This window comes from Ammospiza nelsoni, chromosome 2, assembly GCF_027579445.1.
Source record: "Ammospiza nelsoni isolate bAmmNel1 chromosome 2, bAmmNel1.pri, whole genome shotgun sequence".
NCBI lineage: Eukaryota > Metazoa > Chordata > Aves > Passeriformes > Passerellidae > Ammospiza > Ammospiza nelsoni.
The window spans coordinates 87,484,433-87,507,327 of NC_080634.1; the positions used below are offsets into that span (position 1 = coordinate 87,484,433).

At 41.0% G+C, this 22,895-nt stretch overlaps 1 protein-coding gene across 1 annotated transcript in view; it reads right to left on the minus strand.

Annotated features, from left to right (window-relative positions):
* Positions 1-22,895, minus strand: part of GABRA5 (gamma-aminobutyric acid type A receptor subunit alpha5) — a 55,973-nt gene that overhangs the window by 22,126 nt on the left and 10,952 nt on the right. Inside the window, exons 4-6 of the mRNA XM_059466826.1 lie at positions 22,365-22,432; positions 22,033-22,253; positions 6,187-6,269 (exon numbers count right to left, since the gene is read on the minus strand). Coding sequence (XP_059322809.1) covers positions 6,187-6,269; positions 22,033-22,253; positions 22,365-22,432 — 372 coding nt within the window. The remainder of the gene's footprint in view (positions 1-6,186; positions 6,270-22,032; positions 22,254-22,364; positions 22,433-22,895) is intronic.

Genomic DNA, 22,895 nt, shown 5'->3' on the forward strand with positions numbered 1-22,895 from the left:
TCAATGCAGAAGAAACGGCACAGCTCATACAAGATGCTTGAAGAAGTGGTTAAGTTTTCTCTATACTGAAAAGCCCTACTGACTATCTCATTGAGATCCTTTGAAAAATGGGACTTCCAGCAGAAATAGTTGTAATAGTCATTGGAAGAGATACAAAAGCTCACCACCAATATAATGTAACACCTAACTGATCTGCAGAAGTGACTTTCTTCTGAACAAAGTATGGTTTTGTATTTCTGAGCTAGCAATGCAGAGAAAAATGGACTTCTAAGTTGCTCTGACTAGGGTATAATACACTTACCTACATGAGATAGCACTGCAGAAAAATAGGAACTTCTAAAACATGATTCATCTCATCCTTAGGCATATATCAAAAGTAATTCTAATGAACCTCAATGCAGAAGTACTTATTTCCTTTCAATGGCCATAGAGGGACTCTACATAACTAATTGGAGCATATTTTTCTATCTGAAATTGTCACAGATCCATCCCATCCATTCCCTAGAGCTTTGCTGTCAATACAAGGCTTTTGATATGGGCCAAGTCTCTGGGCTCATTCTGCACTAAAAGGTTTCATTTTTTTAAACAACACAGCCCCATGACAAGTCATCTGTCCATGATTCTAAGGAAAATAAAGGCAAATAACAGCAATAGCATTAGGTGGCGTCCATCCCCTCCATTCACTCTAAGGCTTCTACAGAAAATTAGTTCAGGCTAACTAGATGTCTGTGCTTTACTGGCTAGCTATACTTAAGTAAAACAACAGTGGTCCAACACAGTTGTCTAGACTGCCTGTTTGATGCTGCCACAAGCAAGTATTTAATTGTGTCTGGAGTTCTAGCTTCTAAACAGCTAAAAATAAGGGGAAAATTATGCTAATTAAAGAGGTGGTTGGTAGCTGAGAGTAATATAGGGTTGAAAGAGAGAAGAAAAATACATCAAATGTCTTAGAAATATTTAGTTTTAGTATTCACCTAACTTCACCTTATTTTGGTAATTCAGTATCAACATTATTTTAGTAATTGCAATGGAGGTGTCTAAGGAAGCAGCGATAAGCCTCAGGAAAATGTATCAGAAGATACTACGTTAGTGAGCAGAACACCACCAAACCTATCCCTTCCCTATTAGCTGACTTCTGCCCCAAATTGCAAAATCACAACTTAGTCTTGTTGAACTTGGCTGCTCAGCATTTCACAGAGGTCTGCCCTGGCTCTCTCCACATGTTCTTTCACAAGGAAGGCACTAATACATCCCAGCAGAGTCAACAAGCTGTGCTGTCTCTGCTCTCAGGAAAAAATTCAAGGAGCCTCTTCTGTCCACCTGTATGGAAGAGTAGCAGAAAAGCTCTGCCTCTACATATGAGACTGCAGTTCCAGCTGTCCCTGAGAGCAACCTATGAAAAGCTTCCTAAGAGCCCTTTCCACTTTTCAAAGTCTCTTAAAATTAACATTTGTGTTTATTTGTTATTCATTTAATCATATTCTTATACAAGACTTTTACACACCGGTTTTGAGAGGCCGAATACATTATTTATCATATTTTACTAAACCAGAATTAAAGTCTGTTTAGAACAACACTGTTTTCAAGTTCTCCCTCCATACTTGTAGTTTTCCTGCAGCTCTTGCAGATGCTAATTGGGAAAAGTACAAAATGAAGAAAAAACCCTGTAGGTGCCTTCACCTCAATGCCTTCACTGCATGCTAAGAAAATATCAGGGAAATTTTATTAAAATACCTTTTTTAAAAAAAAATTCTAAGTGGCTACAAGAAATGGATAGTATGTGAATAGTGATTGCCTTAATGTTCAGTGTTGCAATAAAAATTGGGATACTGGTAAAGTTACTGTCTCCTCATTACTCTGACTTCACCATGCTTATTAGAGGAAAATAATTTGAGCGTATGTCCTCCTACAGAACTAGCCTGTGCACTTCCCTTTATCAAAAGTCAAACTGTGACTCAGTTTGAGGTGTTAAAAAGGAAGATGTACATAAACTACGTTAGCTACTATCTCCAGACACTACAAATTGTTCCCTTACCAACAGCTGGTAAGCTCACTTGTTGATCCACAGCAATCAACTTTGGCCATCTTCATGGCCGATTAAAATTCATCAGGAATCAACACAGGTCCTCTTTTTCCTGTGCTCATGAGCTTGGGGATCTCATTATTTTCAGAATATTCATTAAATTCTCTACTTACTCTAAAAATAGCATGGGGTGGGGGTGGGTTTGCTGCTGAGTGACTAGTAGCTGCTTAATGTATTTGTCCAGTCCATGATACAAGATCGGGTAACTCCATGTACTCAGGCACTGTGTCTTCAAGAGACAGTTGTCATAAATAGACTCCACCTTACAGAATTCAATATTGTCAAAGCACCAATTAACAGCAATTAACTAATTCATCTTCAGGGCAACCCTGTGAGCTAGGTAACACAGATATAATTAACACAGGAGTAAAATGAGATTTAGGAGTTAAGTCAGTTGCCTGGGCAGAGGCCTTCATGGTCTAGTGGATTAGACATCTGCCTCTCCAACCAAAGACGTTGAGTCTAATCCTTTTTCTGACATTGATTTGCTGCATGACCTTATGGAAAGTCAATTAACTTCTCTGTTTCAGCTGCACTAGAGATAATGATGCTTACCTACCTGGTGACACATGGGCATTTGGACACTGTACTAAATTATACTCTTAATGTATTCTTAGGGACTGTCAGTGGAAGAGGTGAAACATTAAAGCTAGGAAGCTTTAATGTCCTTGTTATTTTATCTAATTCTTCCTCCCCACACCAGAAATAGCCTCAGGTTTAGATCAAATTTCTTGGGTTAAGGTGCTCCTAGTGAAACTGCTTCTGGCATCAGGAATTTTCATTACATCCTGTTTGACCAGCAAAGTTATTTAGAGTACAGGTCAGCACTAGAATTGCAAAGGAAAGTTATTTTAAACTTGGCCATGGAAGAAACCAGCACCCTTCCCATGCTACCATGAGATAATGAACAGACTGTCACAGCAATCCCCATCAAGTACCCTGGATTCAAAGAGAGCAGAGCCTGCTGAGAAACCTCTGAGCCTGTGCTCATGCATCATCCCCGGTTCCCTCTAAATGAGACTTCTGCAGGATAATTTCTACAGGTGTTCTGACCCCTAGCAGGGATGCAATCCCACAGGAAAGGTACCTGTATACATGTACTCCTGGAGCAGAGCCACCTGATCTTGCCATCTTGGAGCAGTGGGGAGCTGTACTTAACAGAAGGACAACTAAAGGACAAGTAAAACCTGCTCTGTTCATTTCATTAGGAGCTGTCCCTGAACTTCTGTCCTTTCCACGACATGCCATGGAGTGCTAAAATACCACTTCTGCAATGGGCATTTGGACTGCCCAGCAGGTACCTAGGCTAGTGGCATGCACAGGTAACTTTATATCACATTTTGTGTTTTTGACCAGGCTTTTAATTATTTCTACAAAATATTCTGTTGCTACATATCATGCTTCTTAGGCCCATAAAATCTCTCACAATTCTAATTTAGCAAGAATTCAGTCAAATAGGACGTAAGAATTCAATATTTACCTTTATTTATGTGAGAAAGCTTAATTTTCCTTCTCTTTCATAATGAAGAAAATATCAAGCACTTTTTGCCTTTTGCATGCTGAATTATAGGAATCATAATGAACGTTCATGCAGCCAGAAAATGAATAACCTGCTCCTGCCTCTGCTGCAACACTGATCACTTCTCAGCATCCTTTCTGGTGCTGATCTGCCGTACACCAGCTCTTTCAGTCCACTGCCCTGCTCTCTTCATCCTCAGACTGGTTAGCACCACTTTCTTCTCCACCCTCCCAGCTCCACTGATAATATGTTTAACATTTACTTTGATGCTATTCCTTGAGGCTTTTCAAAAACCTTTTTGGAAAGAAAACCATTAAAAAAGAAAGCCTGTAGGGAAAGACACTGAGGAAAGCTAAAGCAGAAAGGTTATGTGCTTATCTATCATATTCCCCTGTAGGCTTTGTCTTTCTGCAAGCCTGCAGGTGACTCAATGCAAACCCACACTGCTGTAAATAGGGAATAAATATTGTCCTCTCCTAAAATATACCTGGACTATTTCAATAAACTTAGACTTACTGGCTGCTACTTGTACAAACATGTTAAATCCCAATAAATTACAAGGGAGCTGTAGATCAGTAATACAGATATTCTCCAGGCTGAAAGACTGTCTATATCTTGTCCCTATATATTTACTTTTTGCAGAGGCCAGTGGTGTGGCTAGCACAGACCAAATGGTTCCATGTCTAAACATGGTGAAAAAACTTACAGGTTACTTATAATACCTTATAAACGTATTCTAGGATTTTATTCTGAGCATGGCAAGGGGCAGAAAGCAAAACTCTCTTCATCCCTCACAAGCCTAAAATATAAATCCTTGGTGCTGGTTTTGACACAGATTAAAATTACCTGAGCGCTAAGAGGTGATTACCATGTAACACAACTGGCACTAGCAGGACATATAATTACATTCAGACAGATTACTGGGCACTCCTTCTAAGCATTTGTAGCTTATCTCGTAATGTTATCTCATGCACTCACATGTTTAACTGGGATGCTTTTTTTTTGGTCTTACTATGTGGAGAGTTAGAACCTGTACCTTACTGCACCTAATCTACTAATACACGGAAATATCCATTTAACTTTAAGGCTGAGCTTCAGATCTCTGCTGCATCAGACTCTTTACTTAAATATGTATGTTTTAATATTGCATATTTTGCAAGATTTCATAAAACTATACAACACATCAGTTCTGTAGTCTAGACTAGAAATCAACTAATGTAACTTCATCTATTGATAAACACTGTAATACCAGGAAGGATAACTTCTTTTTCTTTGTCTTATTAATTCTTCCCAGTGGCTTTTGTTTAACCCTGTATATAAACAATTAGTCTCCTATGAGATGTTTTCCCATTTTCAAGTTCAGAATTAAATGGGTGATTTGCATACAGGTTTTTTAAGTGGAATGTAAAGGTGTCTGGACCTTCAGATTTATATTGGCTTTGCTGTAAATTAATGCTGCTGAAGTCCATAAACACACTTGAACCTGCAGTGAGTTTGTAAAATACTAGTGACTCTTTGGATGAAACAGAATCTGGATTGGAAGAGGGAAAGGAAATCAGTTCATCTTAAATTTGGTAATGTGGTATAGTTACTGTAAACAGTGTTTTAACTTCTTAGTATGATCACTAGAAGACAATGTATAGTCAGTATTAAATCAGGGCAGATACAGACGATAAAGGCAAAGCTTAATCTTGCTAGGATTAGTGACTCTAAATTGATACGGCTGAAAAGCATTGCAAAATGCTGAAGTTAGGTGGCTTCAGGGGCTAGCAAAATGCCTTGCATGGTAATTATCAAAAGTCTTCAGAGACAATGATTGCACCTGGAAGCGCTGATTTGATTACCAAAACAAAAAAAATAGTCTACTGCAGTAGCCTTATTTGTACTTTAATTAAGAGCTTTGTTTTTAAATATAACCATCTGATTCCCTGGGGTTATTTTTAAAGTAAGCTTCTGGCAAGGCAGCAGTGTGGTGGATTAGAGGCTTGGAATTGAGGAAAAATCATCGTTCAGCATACAGTTTAGAATAATGTGTGCATATATACAAATACATGTGTATTAAACATCATGTAACAGGATACAGGACTGGATTTATTAAAGCCAAATGGAAAGATATTTCCTCTTTTAATATTCTAGATCTCTTTTAATATATGCAATGCAGATATTGTACTGCAGTCTGGTTCATGTAAATGCCATAACAATTGCACATCAATCTGATCGAGCCAGTGAAAGCTCTGTTTTACTCCAGATGGAAAACCAAGTTATCAATTTAGCTGTCTGCATCTAGAACTCCATCTAACAGTGGCTGTTACACTTGATGTGGATATATAAGACATATCACTCATCAACTCACCGTTTAACATGGAGTATGCAGGCATGAGTGGAAAAGCAGCAGACCCAGATAAAGCATAGTCATGGGAAAGAAGCAGCAGGATAGCAAAAGGGGAGCAGAATGGGGATGCTAAAGAACCATGTTAAAAGGGGAAGGCTGGGGGGGAGGGTGAAAGATTTGTACAAGACATTTCTGAACATGAGAAGACAGAAAATGGTACTTTTCAAGTTCTTATTCTAGAAGAAAACTTACAGCTTCCAAATTTTAATGGGCAAGCATGTGCATCCATGGGGAAATCTTCAAGCTGCATGGGACATTCAGCAGAGATGGTCAATCTGTGGGGGAGTAAAAAGAAAACACATAATTTTTTTTTCCCCTACGCTTTTCCTTTAGGCCCCTCACTGCACTGCATGAGTGCTGACACAAGCACAGTTTTCCTGAAGGCTCCTTGCTCCTGCTGAAATCAGAGATAACCCCCTGTTAAACTGAATGTGAGATAAGCCAGGTGGACCACTCTGTGTGCATGCCCCAGGCATTATCTAGTAACCCTGAGACACGTGGAATGATTTTATTTATGTAAACTGTCCCAATAAGATCATTCTTTTTATTAGTACGTGAAGTAACTCCTGTGATGGAGTTTCTGCCATGTACTTTATACTTATCTGCTCTCTGTACATACTACAACTGGACTAGGAATTTGACTCCTGGGCCAAATAGCAGTGTTACAGACATAAAGAATTATTGACTTTATATGCAGATGTAACTATTTAAATGCATTGAATAGATATTTATAGATAGAAATATATAATATAACTAATATAGCTATATATTAAGTTATATATAATCAAGGACATATATGCATCACTTTATCATAGTGCTCTATGGTTAACTTCTGTGGAAATCACATGGTATTGGAGTCCATTTCAGTTCAACACACTGTGAATTACCTAGGCAAAAACAAGAGGGTCATATTCCCCAGCATCCTGCTTAGGGAAGCAATTCTATCCTGGACTCCAAAGCCACTATGTGGAAATATTTAATCTAGACCAGACAGAGGGGTAGGGAAGAAAAGACCCTTAGGCAAATATAGATATTTCCCATGGATGTTCTGAATGGTTGACCAATCAAGCTGAAGACTAAGAATAGTCTGAGGTAAATTTCTGGGCAGTGCAATATCAGTTATATTGATATCAAATGCATCAAATGTATCAAATATCTCAAGAGAGCCAAAACATGCTCCTAGCACAAGGAGGATCTGTTTTGTTTATGCCATTTTGATATTTGCATAATACAGATAGTTTGCTCAGGATGTGAAGATGAAAATCTCATTTTACTTTATGAATATCTTTATTACTTTCTCATTTATGCTGTTATTCCACCTCAGAGGCAACAGCCCAGAGACATCCAAGGCTCCACAGACTGCCTGATGCTGGGCTGACACAGGGCTCTACTGGAGGGCAGCCTGGTTCCTAACCAAATTATTGCTTGGGGAGTGAAAACTTCCAAAGAAATCCACAACACCCCACTACCAGCATGCAAAAGAACACGTTCCTATCACTATAGCAACATGGAGCTATATATGCTGGCTATATAAATAGTCATCACTTCCTATGGTGCCATAAGAGCTGCTGTCAAAAGGGGCTGTAAAGGGTAATAACCTGTGTACAGATGGCACAGTGCTCAGCCAGTCCAGTTCAGTACAACACAGTGATGCCTTGCCAGGGCACTACAGCTACACAATCAAATGGGGGAAACAGCTCCACTCTGCTGGAGCTAACACACAGAAATTCTGGAGCTCTACCAATGGCTGGAAATGGCAAAGTAAGCATAGAAAATGCAACAGTATCACTGGCTAGAGACCGTATTCTGAGGATGAGCAGGGAAACACTGAGAGAAAAAGGCAAAATGCACACAGTAATAGAAAATGTAAAGATAACATGCCATAGAAAGTCACAGAAAAAGAAATCCAGTTCAGAACAGAGATAATTTACCATTTGGTAAGAACAGACAGGAGGGTACAATATAGAAAAGGCCTGAGATTCTTGAGCTGTTGTTGAGCTTTATTTTTCTAAAAGATATTTTAACATCACTCAGATATATAGTTGTCTGCAGTGGAGACTGCCCTTGGGCACCAAAGGCAGCAAAGCCAGAGTTACCAAGAGTGGTGTGTGGATGATTTTAATAAGCTGGTTCTAGTAGTATCCTGCCCAGAACTCACATCCTTTTCACAAAAAACACTCTAATGGGCCCTTGAAAGCAAGGCTGTCAACCCTCCAATGCATCATTTTATTTTCCATGTTAAGCACTATAAATTTAACCTTCTTGATAAATTCAGAAACCTTGCTCCAAGAGCCCAGGAAAAGCCAGGGTGCTTTGCTGCAGTCCATCTCCTGTCTGTCTACCAACAGTTTAGGCATGTCATTTCAGAGCTGCAGCTTGACAACATTTTAATATACACACTTGTCATTTGCAAACATCGAAGGAGGGAATGCTTGTATCCATCTTACAGAGACAACAGGCGTAGAATCAGGAAGTGAAGGAATATTCAGTGCAGAATTATGCATAAGACCTTCTGCTTCATCTCGCTGTCCTATGAATTGTATCCTGCTGCCTGCACCTCTGGAAATAACCCCTGTGTGTAATGAGGAAGGTTGCAGACATTCATCAGCTATAAATGTGGAAGAGAAGTGAAGATGAGTTGCACAGAGACTGTGATCTAGTGGAATTTAATTAAGTCCCTCCAGAAATGATTTTTGCCTGTCCTAAATAAAAGGGTAGCAGATAAGGCTGGAGGGCATCTGGCTGCCACTACCTGACTCAGAAGCTTCAAAGACTCTTGAGGTGCAAGGGCTACTTCTCTGTCCCCTCTTAATTTCTCATCCAGCAAAAGGCAGAATATCCTTTAAAAGGGCACTGCCTTCAGCAGTCTTCTGGGTCTAGCCTGAGGAAAGGTAGAACCAAGTTTAGGAGCTGTTAATGTGCTTGGGGACAGCCTTTCCTTCCATTAACATGAATTCTTTGGTTAAAATGTTCATTTTGCTCTCTGTCAATGATATCTGCATGCTTCTTTCCTTTTCCCATGCCCCCATCCTAGGACCACTTGTAGTCTGACAGTCTTGAACAAAATTAACTAGCTCTACCTATTTGTTACATGCTTTTAAGAACTATGTAGGTGATTTTTAAGAGCTCAATAAACACTCTCCTAGAAACCTCTTAGAAAAGTGTGCATTACCCGAGGCTTTTGAAGTGTCTTGTAATGGCCAATGTGACAAAAATTTTGACAGGAAACTTGTAAGAAAACTTAACTGTGGGTTCTGATTCACAGCACAAATGTCACCACCCTGAATTTCTGTAGTTGCTCTGTGCCCAACACGAACTGGTTTTCATAACTGTGTGAGGACCTGAAAAACAAAGTCACTCAACTGACTCCTGGTTCAAAGAGGCTGGATTTTCTACTGCATAAAAGCAGCACAGCAGACATCTACACTCTGGGGGCAGGAAGAACAGGTTGTTGCATACAGATTTGCTCTGAGATGCAGAGTACAAACTATATATTCAGATATAGCCCCAGGAGGCTCAAAAAAATTGATATCTGGGTCTACTCCTTCAAATATCACCTGCAGTGATATTTACACACTTTGGCTTTTAACATTGTGATAAAGCTTAGGGACCCTTTGTATATTCTAGTTTACACAGCTGATTATTACACAGTCCTCGGTCACAGCCAGCATGGCATCATGCTTTTCAAACCTGATTTTCTTTAATGAGAACATAACTCATCTAGTTGATCAAGGGAAGTCATCAGGAAAGCTCATGCCATCTTTTTGGATTTCCTTACAGCTTATGCTACTGTCTCTCCCAGTATCCTTCTGGACAAAATATCCAGCACACAGCTGGATAAATAAATTATGTGATGGGTGAGCAACTGGCTCAGGGGTTGGACACAAAGGGCTGCAGTGAACAGATGACATGAGACTGATGACCTGTCACTAATGGGGCTCTGCAGGGCTCTCTCTTAGGCCCTGTGCTCTTCAACATCTTTGTGAATGACTTGGATGCAGGACTGGAAGGGATACTAAGCAAGTTCATAGCTGATACAAAACTGGGAGCAGTTGCTGCCTCCCTTAAAGGCAGGGAGGTCCTGCAGAGAGTCTTACAACAAATCAGAGGAGTTGCCAATCACCAACAGTATGAAGTTCAGCAAAGGAAAGTTCTGGATTCTGCACCTGGGATAGGGCAGCCCTGGATATATGGACTGGATATATGGGAATGAGATGCTGGAAAGTAGCACCATGGAAAGAGACTTAGGGGTCCTGGTCAGTGGCAAGTTGAACATGAGTCACCAGAGTGCCCTGGTAGCCCAAAGGGCCAACCATGTCCTGGGGTGCATCAGGCACAGCATCACAGCTGGGCAAGGAAGGGCACTGTCCTGCTCTGCTCTGCATTTGGGCAGCCTCACCTTGAATATTGTGTGCTGTTTTGGGTACCACACTATAAGAAAGATAGTAAATTATTAGAGAGCATCCAAAGGAGTGCTATGGAGATGGTGAAGGACTTTGAGGGGAAACTGTATGAGAAGTGGCTGAGGGGAGCCTACAACCACCATGTGATGGGAAGAAGAGGCAACGATATGTTCTCTGTGAGGACCAGTGACACAGGACCCAAGGGAATGGCCTGAAGTGGTCAGGTTGGATATTAGAAAAAGGCTCTTCACACAGAGGGTGGTTGGACACTAGAACAGGCTCCCCAGGGAAGTGGTCACAGCACCGGCCTGACAAAGTTCAAGAAGCATTTGGACACATTGTGTGTTTCTTGGGAATGGTCCCATGCAGGGGGAATTGCACTTGATGCTCCTTGTGGGTCCATTTCAACACAGCATATTCTGTGATTACAACAAAATCACTCTCAGTTTGCATTTACTTAAGAAAGAGAAAGAAGGCCTGGCCCTCCGTTCATGCCCTCCAAACATGAAACAGCCTTTGCCCAATCCTTTTAATATGGTGACTCCAGAATGATCTGTGATTCGCCAGAAGGATGATGATTGCTGTACCCAGTGTAGCACAGTTATCTGAGCTAGAGACCATCACCAAACCAGGATTTTTCTGTCACAGCAAACAGATTGGCTCAAAAGGTAGTTATTTTCAACAGAAGCACTTAAAAGCTTCCCTCCTCCATCATTGTGTCTTAATAAAACCCCTATGGGATTAGTTCCACTCAAACAGGGTCTATGACAAGATTATAAGCAGCTATTAAAGGTCCTTTGCAATAGGAGAATAAAACTCTGATTTTATTGAAGATAGTGGTAAAATTCTCTCTGACTTGAATGGGACCACTATTCATCCAAAAAATGTAACAATTTACAGCTGCCGATTTATTAATGACAAAATTTTGTTTTCATAATGCTCCAAGTACTCACACTGCTAACAAAGTGTTAATCAACCAACAAAATGCCATTTTGTACCTTAACTATCGGAAAAAAAAAGTTAGGTCTACAAATTCTTTAATCTGTCATCTATAATTGTACATGAAAGCTTTATCAAAGCTTCATAAGGTGTAGCCTTTAAAAACATAAAGTGATTACTGACATTCTGTTTCAAGACACATAAACAAAATTCTAAGAAAAGCACAATTCAAGCAGCAAGACTTGTTCACTTCAGAAAAGTCACCTTCAACCATTTCCACTGGGGAATTAAGCATGACAATGCTTTCAAGAGATTGTTCCTTTTTAACAAGAGGGAAAAGAAGGAGGTGTTAAAATCAAGGATATGGCAAGAAAATAAATTCAGATATTAGGGAGGCAGACATTTGGAGTTAGTGTGCCTCAGGGTGAGGTGAGAAACCCTCAGTAGCAGTCCCCAAGACAGAAGGCACCCTGTCCTGTTTTAGGTCACTACAGGGACGCCCCCAGCTGTTCCCTGATCTCCTCAATGCAAGGAGCATCTGTTCCTACTTGTGGGTCAAGAGAGGGGGGACTGAGCATCCTTCTCCTAATCCGTGAGTGCAGGAAACATTTTCCAGCATATTATCTGCAGCTGCCAGGCAGAAGTTGAGGGCAGTCACCTGCCCGGGGAGCCACAGACAGCTGCAAAACTTGCTTCGGCTTATCAAAAGTTATTTGCTACTAACTTTGATATGAAAAAAAAAAATAAAACAGAGAGCTCTAGAATGAGAGGGGAGCAGAAAGGCAGTCACCAGTGGCTTTTGGGAGAACTTAATTCAAGATAAATATTGAATAATAGGAATTACAGATGAGGGGACACAGAAATACTTTTGTTGGCACTGAGGTACTATGGCCAGAGAGATATGGAGTTTTTCTGCCTATTTGCACCCATCCCCAAACCAGCTCCATCTTCTTAGTTATTTATTTCAGTGCACTACCCTCACCCCTGTTTAAAGGGAACATTTAAATACTGTGCTTTGACCCAACCTGTGTCGGCAACCAGTACCTGCTATGGGGCTTAGGTGAGCCCAAGTGCCCTTCCCAGCATGAGACCAGCCATTTTCCTTAATAAAAGGGAAAATATTTGCTTGAAACTCACCTTAAACCAACTACAATCTATCTCTCCAACATGCCAAAAAAGGGTTAAGTAGATGCAGCCTTTAGCCAGGCTATATCTCACTCCAGTGGGCTTGCTGACCCCAGCTGGGTCAACTCCAGGAGAAGCTTCCTGGGGTACATGCTCCAGCATGACCTCAGCAGAACAATTCAAGCCCTTCTGGTATCTCCAGTATGCCCTCTGACACACAGGGGGCCAGGAGAATAATAGATTTTAGGTTTTTTCAAACTCTATTGTTTCAAACTTTAGGTTTGTGAAATTATTCATTTGACCTTGACTGATGACACAACCATTCACCTGTTCTCCTACTGTGATGTCTTGGGAACACTTCAATAACCAAACTTCTATTTCTTTCAAAAGTTTTTACAGTAAGACTTGTTTTAGACCCCAGCACAGTAAGTGTATAGTCCAGGGAACTGATCTCTCCTGTGTTCCTGAAGTAAATGTAACGTGCCAGTACAAGCCTATATGTTGCATACATACATACATATATATATATATATACACATATGAAGCCCTTGCCATACAGTCCTAACAGTCCTAACAAACCCTGTTGGTGGTAGCGTGTTACAGAACAGAACAGAAGTTACAGAAGTTGACAGATGTTGACCCATGGAAGCACAGTGGCTGTAAGAGTCACCCTGAAACCTGCCCCTGGTTGGGTGACTGTCTGCAGCCTGGATCATGGGGAAAGAAGTGATTATTCTAAGTAACTCAAACACTGCTTTGCTCATGAATTTCCATCACTGTTGGAAAAAAGGCCAAAATGCAGATTCAGAGCCTTGATCTGCATGTCCATGTGGGATGTGGAGGCAGTTCACCACTGTTTACTACTTATGAGTGCTGATTTCTTTGCAATACACCAAATAAAGTGAACAGAGAACAGAAAATAAAGCTAAGACTTAAGTGAGGTGCTCTGCAGAAATTTCTGTCTCAGCCCATTTTACCTTCATAACCATTCAGCCAAGAATACTACCATGTCCCATCTTTCCTATGATGCTGAGATGTGCTATCATTATGTGACAACTAAATGTCCTTTAAAATGCTACAGGGAAGGGACTATGGAAGATAAGAGCTCCAGTCATTGATGCTTTTGGGAGCTGTGAATACATAATTCAGGTGTATGGTGACAGCAAAACTCTCACTTTAAGCAAACAAAATCCTCAGCACAGCTTCTGCTGAAGTGTAAAACAAGACTTTATTTGCCTAGATGAACTGTGCTGAAGACAAAATTATTGTGATGTGATCTGAGGTGGCAGAATTGATCTCAAAAGCTGTGCCACTATAAGAATGACTTCCCTGCCTGAGGATAACTTGACATACCCAGAGCATACTCTTAGACAGGAGCAGGGGATATGTTCAGCCTCTAGACACAGAAAAAACAGAAAAATGCAATGAAATAACCAATAGGATACACAAATGACATTATATGGATTTGGGAGGTTACAGAAAGACTCACAAAGCAGACATTTATAGTAAAGGTAATGCTTTTAATTCTCCAGTACCTCTTTTAAGGACATAAAACCAATGGATGAAGCAGTGAGTCTATGCTTATCCAACTTTGCCATGCAAGTTATCTAATGAAGTCCATAAGCAAGGTAGAACTTGCTGGGAAAAACTCTGGTTTTTTATCAGACTAACTAGTGCAGTAAAACCCCAACCTTTTTGACAGACAATTCCTTCTTCAGGTTCTCTTCCTAAAAACTTTACTTTCCTAAAGAAACTTTAGATCAAAATGGCTATGCAGCTCTGAATGTTCTGCACAGTATCACAACCATCTACTGGAGAGTTTCACTTAAAAATCTCTCCAAGCTTTCTCTTCTTTATGGTCCCTTATCCATGATGAATTCTCTTTTGGCACCCCATGAAGAAGGCTTCCAAACTTTTCCACTGCAGCAGCTTCTTTTTTTAGTGAATTCTTGAATTAAAACCCAAAAATCTAACTAGCTCTAGCAATGCTGAGAAGCTGATGCAGTTGTTGATGCAGGTGAAATGGGGAACAATATCTCAGCCAGCCCACACCTCATTTTGCCAGGCCACACATTCCCCAAGTCTGCCCATCCTACACGTTTTGACTATAATCTCCTTATCTGCATGGCTTTTTGATAGCATGTTCAAGAAGGAGCAAACTGCCTAAGTACAGTTGTTCTTGAAGTGCTGAGTAACACTGAACTATGAGCTTCTTTTTGGCTCTCAAGAGAGGCCAGTCCCTGTTACTGGCAGAACCAATACCTGGTGCCAGTCAACTGCACATCTAATCTTTGCTTTCAGTGGAAGACAACCCAAGTACAGGAGAAAGAGGGGAGCATAGAAATCACACTAAATGATGAAGGCTAAGGACTGTGATGGACACAGTCCAGTCATCCTTCAATTCTGGTATCTCCTGCTAGGCAGTTTGATCAGTGCAGGTTTTCAGACTGTCCAAAAGGGCTTTCATTTTTCCATTTCTGCCTGTCAGTATGGCATGAGTTCCTCCATGGATGAAGGCTACCTCACTGCACAGACATCTTTTTGCTTCCTCCCAGTTCACAGACCCTTTTTATTCCTATGGAGAGGCATAAACTATATGAAGTATTTTCTACTGAGAAAAATTATCTGTATTTAGAAAGTAAGAGTGGGGCGAGGGATGAGGAGGAGGAGCAGACATCAGATGAGCAGTACCAGCCCATTTGGGCTCTCTCACATTTAGACTGGGATGCTCACACATGGCAGGGTAGGTAGGAAAGATTATGACCTAGCGATACAGAACCCAGAATAATCTTTGGTTCTTTTCCACAGTTCAGACCTAGAGCTCAAAACCATCACAGCTTCCTTTCAGCCACTTGCATTTAATTCCAGCTTCCTCTTATCCACCTCAGGCTTACCTCCAAGATCACACCTCATCATAATCTCCTGCTTTCTGAGTAATATTAATGCTCCCCACACCTCTGCAAGAGAGGGAAGCAGTGATTTGGATTAGAGGGAAACCTGCACATCCCTGTATGTATGTACCTTACTGGTACATGAAGAAAGTTGTTTAGCCATCCAAACAGGATGTTATTATCTGGGCTTTTTTTGCCTTGCTTCTGAAATGCTCCATGCTCCTGATCAACACAGCCATGAAGGGCCAGGTAAATGGTCAAGACTGTGGGTTTTCACTGCTCCAGGAAAAGAGCCCTATGATTCCTCAGCTGTTTAACATCATAAATAGCCATTAAACAGGCCTCAATTTACCATCTGTTTGCTATTTATATCACCACCAGTGCTAGCATCTGCTACAGCATAATCACCTGTTTGCTAAAGTTCAACCTCAGAGAAGGAATGGCCGAATCTCCTAGAGACATTTGTTTCTAGAGCTCCTCATAAGGTGCACTATATTCTCTCCTACACCCATCTAGACAAAAGCAGAGGACTGAACCCAGTTTGTGTGTTCAGGTGCACTGCACTTGCACAACCTCGGGCTTTAGGTTGCACAGAGAGGAAAGTGTATGAGTCCTCCACAAAACAGCTACAGGACCAGCTGCTGGTCAGAACATCCCATAGCTTTAGGTTGCTGGCTCACTCCCCATTTCCAGGCTACATGAGCATGGAAGTGGGAAACACCAAAGGAAATAACTAAGATGGGACTCATGTGACTAAACAAAGGTATTAGTTACACTGTACTCCTTTGTCTGCCACTGAAAAAAACAACAAGAACCCCGAAGTGTGAGTGAAGAGAAATAAGCCTCATTTAATTTCACTATAAAGTAGACATCTGAAATAATGTAGACTTCTAATTCCATGAGAAATTCTCTCTCCTGCACTGGGAGCAAATCTGAGCAAAGACACTTGGCTGCAGTCACCAACATTACAGATGAACAGAATTAGGTGAATCCCACCCACCCTGCCTGGTGCATTACACCACAGTGTATTTCAGATTATCCATTGCATGTTTCAGCACAAATATAATGTACTTCAGAGGATGGTATTTCTGATTAGGCAGATGAAGGTACTAATTTCAGTCTAAATGAAATGACCAGGGAGTCTGCTGTAATGTTATCCTCCCCTAATAATAAAAAAAGACAGCAGAGCCATAACAATTCTTTAGTATCTATCTACTTTCAAAGCCCCCAGATTCAGAAGCCCAGATTGGGCTGATACAGAGACACCAAAGCACCTGTGCTTTCCCTGGGTGCTTGGAGGCATCTGTCAGGGCACTGCTTCTTTCCAGGTTCTGTTCAGTCACCCCATCCATGCATGCCAGCCCTGCTGGCTCATGCCTATAAAGCAGGTGTAACACAAAGGAATTTGGCAGAAACTGTACCAGCTAACCCTAAAGGGAAGGTGGGTCTACCTCTGAGCCCAGCAAGACCTGGAACTAAAGTTGTAGCTTTTGTAGCTCCTCAAAGTCCAAGCAAGCATACCCCTCCCCCAAGGACATGCCGGTTCTGGTTTGGGATTTGTCTTTTAATCAATTCTGCCCTTGCTGTGTGAGTTCCCATCTCTGTGATGGAGATCTCTGTGGGGCTCTGCATACTTTTATTACCAGCAGAATAGACCATTGTTACACAATCTACATTGGGATTATATTTAGTCATAATTGCCCATTTTGAATGGATACACCACAGACTCCTCTGATGCCTTCCTCTCCCTGTAACTCCAGCCCCGGATTTTTCATTCCAACAAATCGTGGTTCCTTGAAGGACAACTTTTCAGAAATGGGGCAATGTGCAACCAAAACAGAGCGAGGGGAGCCAAGAGACTTGGTGTTTAAACAAGAATCCTGCTGCTATCCTCAGGGAAGGGCCCTTCCCTTCACATATCCCTGTTTTCTCTTGCTCTGTCAAAATCTGAATTGACAAAGAGCAGCTGAGAGTCCTTGCCACCATGGGAATTTTTCATCACTCTGCAAGATTCAGCCCAATGTACAGAAATCACTTTTTTTTCTTCCAGCTTCAGGCAGGTTGAAGCTTGAATACAAAAGAAAATGCAGCAAGTCTAACACAAGGAAAGGAAATGCCTATTTGTATGTCTTCATGGCTTGTGATTAGTTTTGCAACATTTATGCAATACCTAAAAAGCATTGACAGATCCCTTTCTGTAGATATAAATAAGAAATAAGAAAAAACACATTCAGATTGAACAGAAATGTTCCCATCTAGACATCTGGCTGATGGAAAACGGAGAATTCATTTTAAATCATAGATTTGCTGGTCACTTGTCGCTCGTGGGCACACTAGCAAACCTTTGTCTGGCAAAGTCAGAGCTTGAGAATGGAAACATTTATCACAGAATAATTTTCTTTTAAACAAACAAACAAACAAACCAACCCTGGCTTTCCCATTAAAAGTCTTGAAAGCAGCACCATATCTTCTGGTCAACTGGTTTTATGATCAATAGCTCAAGAGCATAAAATGGTTAGGTTGCTAATCCAAGTCCTTCATAGCAGAGCAGAATTAGTGCTAACATGCACCCAGGACGTGTTCACTTTCACATTCAATTTTAACACTAAGTGCTAATGTAAGAATCCATATTTTCAGCCTAGGTTAAGCCTGTGTGTGCACCACAGCAGAGCAACCAGCGTGGTTATGCTGCCATCAAGTGGACACACATTGCTGACTTGTAAATATCTTTCTGGAACAGTAAAGATGAAAGAATTTCAGGGCTGTATTAAAAATTTTGGAGTTTTTTAACACCATGCTGAAGAATTTCTGCATTCTCCAGCTGTTAAATTATTCATATGTAAATTATTGGGAGACGGATTTTACTGTAAACTCTACCAGGTTCTCTGGCAACCTTCTGTCATCATAATAACGTGGGAAAAATCAGTTTGAAAAATCCTCAGATATATGACTATGTCCTGTTTAAATTCTCAGATTATATCAGATGCATAGAAGCCCTGGTGGTAAAAAAAGGGATTTGGAGTCCTTTCAAACTGACAGTGAGAATGGGGCTCTAATGGGGCTTTTGTGATGGCACAAGAAAGATTTTTCACTATCTAAAAGCTGATAGAAACCCACTAAAAATGTGTAAAAGCTGCTGGCCAAAAGTTAATTTATGGTTCAAAAGTTTAGCTCAAGTGAGCATGCTCTACTTCATATAATTTTTGGCTTCTTTTCTTCACAGCATTTTTTTCTGGCATTCTACAGCAAAGTTTATCAAAGCTTCTGTCTTCACATACAATTCCCACTGAGCAAAAAAAAAAAAAAATGCAGCTCACTGAAACATGATGGTTCTCTTCTGAGCCTGAAAATGTTGCTTAAATCACTGTTCCAATTTTTCAGAATAAACAAATTCTATACTTTTTACATTATTTATTTCTCAGATAAGATAAACTGAATACGTTTAAATTTTTTTAAAGGAATCTAATCTTTACCTTCATTCACAAAGCTATTTATATAGTAAAATATGAAGTATGTTTTCTAGCGCTTTTTATAACACTGTTTTTACTGAAAAAAAAAAAAAAAAAAGGCAAAAAATTTGAAAGTGGAGCTACAGACAATACTCCCCTCTAGGGGCCGAAACAGAATTTGCAGTGCTCCATTCAGGAGCGCTTCATTTGTAAATCACATTAGTGAAATAAAACTAATAGGTCCTCCCAAGTGAAAGACAAGCAGAATTATTAAATCATTCCCCACAGAGAACACTGCTGTCTGTGAAATCTGTCTAGAGGACATGTTGTGCTCCAGAAGGGCTTTAATGCCACACATATACAGAAGCCCATTTAGCAGATTTCCTCCTAGCAACACACATCCCATCTACTTCCGACCCAGAAGTATCCTCAAATGCAATATGCGAGGTGTGCATCTTCCTTTATAAGCAAACACGTGTGTCACGGAAACGTATGTCCTGACAAGTACTAAAGCTGGAAGTTTGCTCAGCTGCTCATACTTGGTATATTTGGAAGTGAAATAGGATGGAAGGTCAGCATTGGCTCGGCTGCTTTCCTCCCCTTCATTCAGGCAGCCAGATGCAAGGTTGCAAAAGCAATTCAGGCATCTCTGTCAATGACAGAGGGTCCAATCCTCCCCACACAGAATACTCCTACGTACAGTCTGGGAAGCTCGCAATTCCTCCTTGGAAACGAGGAGAATGCAGAGCTAACAGAGGGCTGTCTACACATCCCCAGATCCTGAGAACTGAGTAAGCCTGATGGGAGCTACAGGAACTGGGGCTCAAGCCTCAGCTGAAGCTCAGTGCTGTACAATGCACTACCACTGAGACAAGCAGCTCCCCTCCAAAAAAAGCCCAGTGCTGTCTGTCTTCTCAAGGAATGCCATCCTAGGTAACTCTGCTAGCTGTTACCTTTGTTAGGATACTCAAGGTAGCTGAAGGGGCTGGCTGCTTGTCACAGTCACCTCTGAACAGGTTGGGATGGGACCCTCAAGCCACCCTGTGGCACAGAATGTCTCTGCTTCTAAAGGAGCGCAGCTCCATGCATGTTACAAAGGCAGGCTCCTGACTGAGACTCCCTCTGACCCAAGCAGAAGGGATAAACACATGAAATTATTACTTGTAATATTGGAAAGCAAGCTGATTTAAAAGCTTTGCACTCTATTTTTTATCACATAACCTGTCGTTAGTAGAAATTTTATTTCCACAGACAATATTCTAACAAATAAAAGTTAAGTTGCGTAGTTTTTTAGGTTACAAAAGCATTCTGTTCTTTCTGTAGTCTATAAAATCATCAATCCCAAAAAATCGGGAGAAAAGGAGCTGAGTGGGATGATGAGAAAATCTGTGTCACATCCATATTTTTCTCCAGCTGCATATGCTGAGCTTTTCCTCAGAAGGGTACCTGTGGGTACCCTGAAAATATTGTGCCATTTTCACCAGAGACACCCTGACAGAGTAACTCAGATTCAGTGGTGAGCTCGCCTAGGTCTAGTTCACCCAGGTCTCACTCTGCTAGCTGTGGTGGCTTGGCTCCTCACTTCATGAATCAGGGCTTCACTGCATTTGTTTAACACTGCAAAAACCAGTGCTTGCACTGAAATTGTGCAATCTGCCCCACAATGTAAGGTTCTGCTCCAGGCCGACTGTGAGTCTGATCTGGACTTCACTTACACAAGTAATTTACAAAGATAATTGGGAATTTCCACTTCTACAATCTCTGGAGTGGTACTTATGTAGTCCATGCAGCAGTGAGACTGGTTTGAAGGCTGACATTACTAACTTTTTTTTTGTGAAGTTTCTCTGACAGCCATTTGGACTTTTAAATGTGTCCATACATCCTCACATTTTTTGGTTTATTATTGCGGTGATCACTAATTTGGGGCTAGTAAGTACAGCAACACACATAGTAGAAGAGAAAATTAGGATGGTTTTTCCTTCTTTTAAACATGACTTCCATCATGTCTAACTCTTTTTAGTGCTAATGTAGTTACAACTGGGATGGTCTAAAGTTGTAAGGACACATGTAAGGGTACCCTTTTCCTTCCAGAATAAGGGATTTAAGACCAGGCTCAAAAAACTCAAACATGTCTAAAACACCTGAAATAAAACCTGGGAAGTTCCAGGTCCCTGTGTACAGAAGCATAACCCTCTTGAGTCTCAACAAGTCTTAACCACTAGGTCCACAAGCGAGCCTGGGACTCGCCCTGTGGCGTGCAGGACTGTGTGGCCCCACAGCAGGACACAGCATGGGCTGGACACATGGCTGGGGCTGCCTGCTGAAAACCCAGTCATCTCAGTGCCCAAATTCAGGCTCCTGAGCACTTTGCGGGTCTCCTTCTCATTTATGGAAAGTTCAGAATAACCTTTTGTTGCTCAGTAGGGTTTTCCTTTCATCTCTTTTTCAAGTTGTCCCTATGACTATGGTCTTGGATAAAACCCTGTTGAAGATAGACAGCAGTCTTAATTACTATAGGCTAATTACCTTTGAGGAGCAAATTTCCATACCCTGATGTGGGATTTGTCCTGAAAAGAATTTCAGACCCCTAAAATCATTAATGTTATATCTTCTATCTGCATTATGCAATGATGCTTCTTGGCAGTATATGCAAATCATAAGAAGAATACATCTCTGAAGATCTGAGACACTCATTTGCTCCTTGGTAATATAATGTCCCAGCTTTGTTTGCAGGATTGTACTTGCTAAAGCAGCTTTACAGTGCTGCTAGCTTATGTCATTTATCCCTATGATCATTTGTCTTTTAGCACTATTAGTCAAATTAAAAAAAAAATATAACAAAAGCTCCAAGGGTTCAAGATGTACTGCCCCAGAACAAAGTCTCCATTTCTGGTCTTGGATACTGTTTTCCTGCAGTCTGCACTACAGCTACAAACACAAACAGTAAGAGAGAACAGATCTTAAAAAAGCTGAACTGAATCATCAAATCTCTTAAGAATATGCTTTCCATTTAATCATAAGAAATAGTTAAGCACTCACACTATTCAGAAGCTACTAATTAATCTGTACTTGAAGGCTACAATTATATTTTTCATTTTTCTTGATATTCATACAAATATGCGTGAAAGATTGGTTCCCTGGCTCTACTAGGAGTGGGGAAAGTGATGCTCCCCACAAGTAATTGTAGTTGTCTGGAAATCAGCATCAGAAGACATAAACCCTGGCTATTACCTCATGGTATACAGCAGAGTGCCATCATCCTCCAGGCGCAGAAGTTTGTTTGGGGTTGTCATGTTGTGAGCAATAGACTTCTTGCCATTGTGGAAAAAAGTGTCTGGGGTCCAGATCTTGCTGGCAAGCAAGTTGTTGAGAGGGAGGCGTTGCATAGGTCCTTTGAATCGCAGCCTTTCATCCTTCCAGCTTTGTCGGAAAAAAACATCAATGGTGTATTCCTGGCACAAAGAAACACTCAAGGTATGGCAGGATCTGAATAGAAATGATGGTTCTAAAAATGACTGTAGCAAAGTAAATACAACCGAGTTGGCAGCCACATGCTAACTTACCATTTCTGTGTCTGACACAGGACCAAAACTGGTAACATAGATGTCTGTTTTCACCTGAGTTATTCTCTCTGTAATAAACACAGGCTCTGCATCAGTAATTGCTTTAAAATACAAATACCTACTGGCAATGCTTATTTCTATTAATTTCTGAATCACTCAAAAATCCCCAAAAGACTGAAATTAAGAGCATGCTTGAGTAGGCCTTTCATCCCGGATCAAACGCAGTTGTTGACCTTTGGGAGTCCAGGCTTTGTTCTTACAAACAGAAAGAAACCAGCCCTTCAAGGGCGCATTTCTTCTGACTGACAGGTTTGGGCTGGAAGGGACTCTAAAGATCATCTAGTTTCAACCCCCTGCCATGGGCAGAGGCACCCTTGACTAGATCAGGATTCTCAGAGCCCCATCCTGGCCTTGACCACTTCCACCGATGGGGTATCCATAGCTTCTCTGAGAAACCTGTTCCACTGCCTCATACACCCTAAAGGTAAAGAATTCCTTCCTATTACCTAATCTAAATCTACCCTCTTCCAC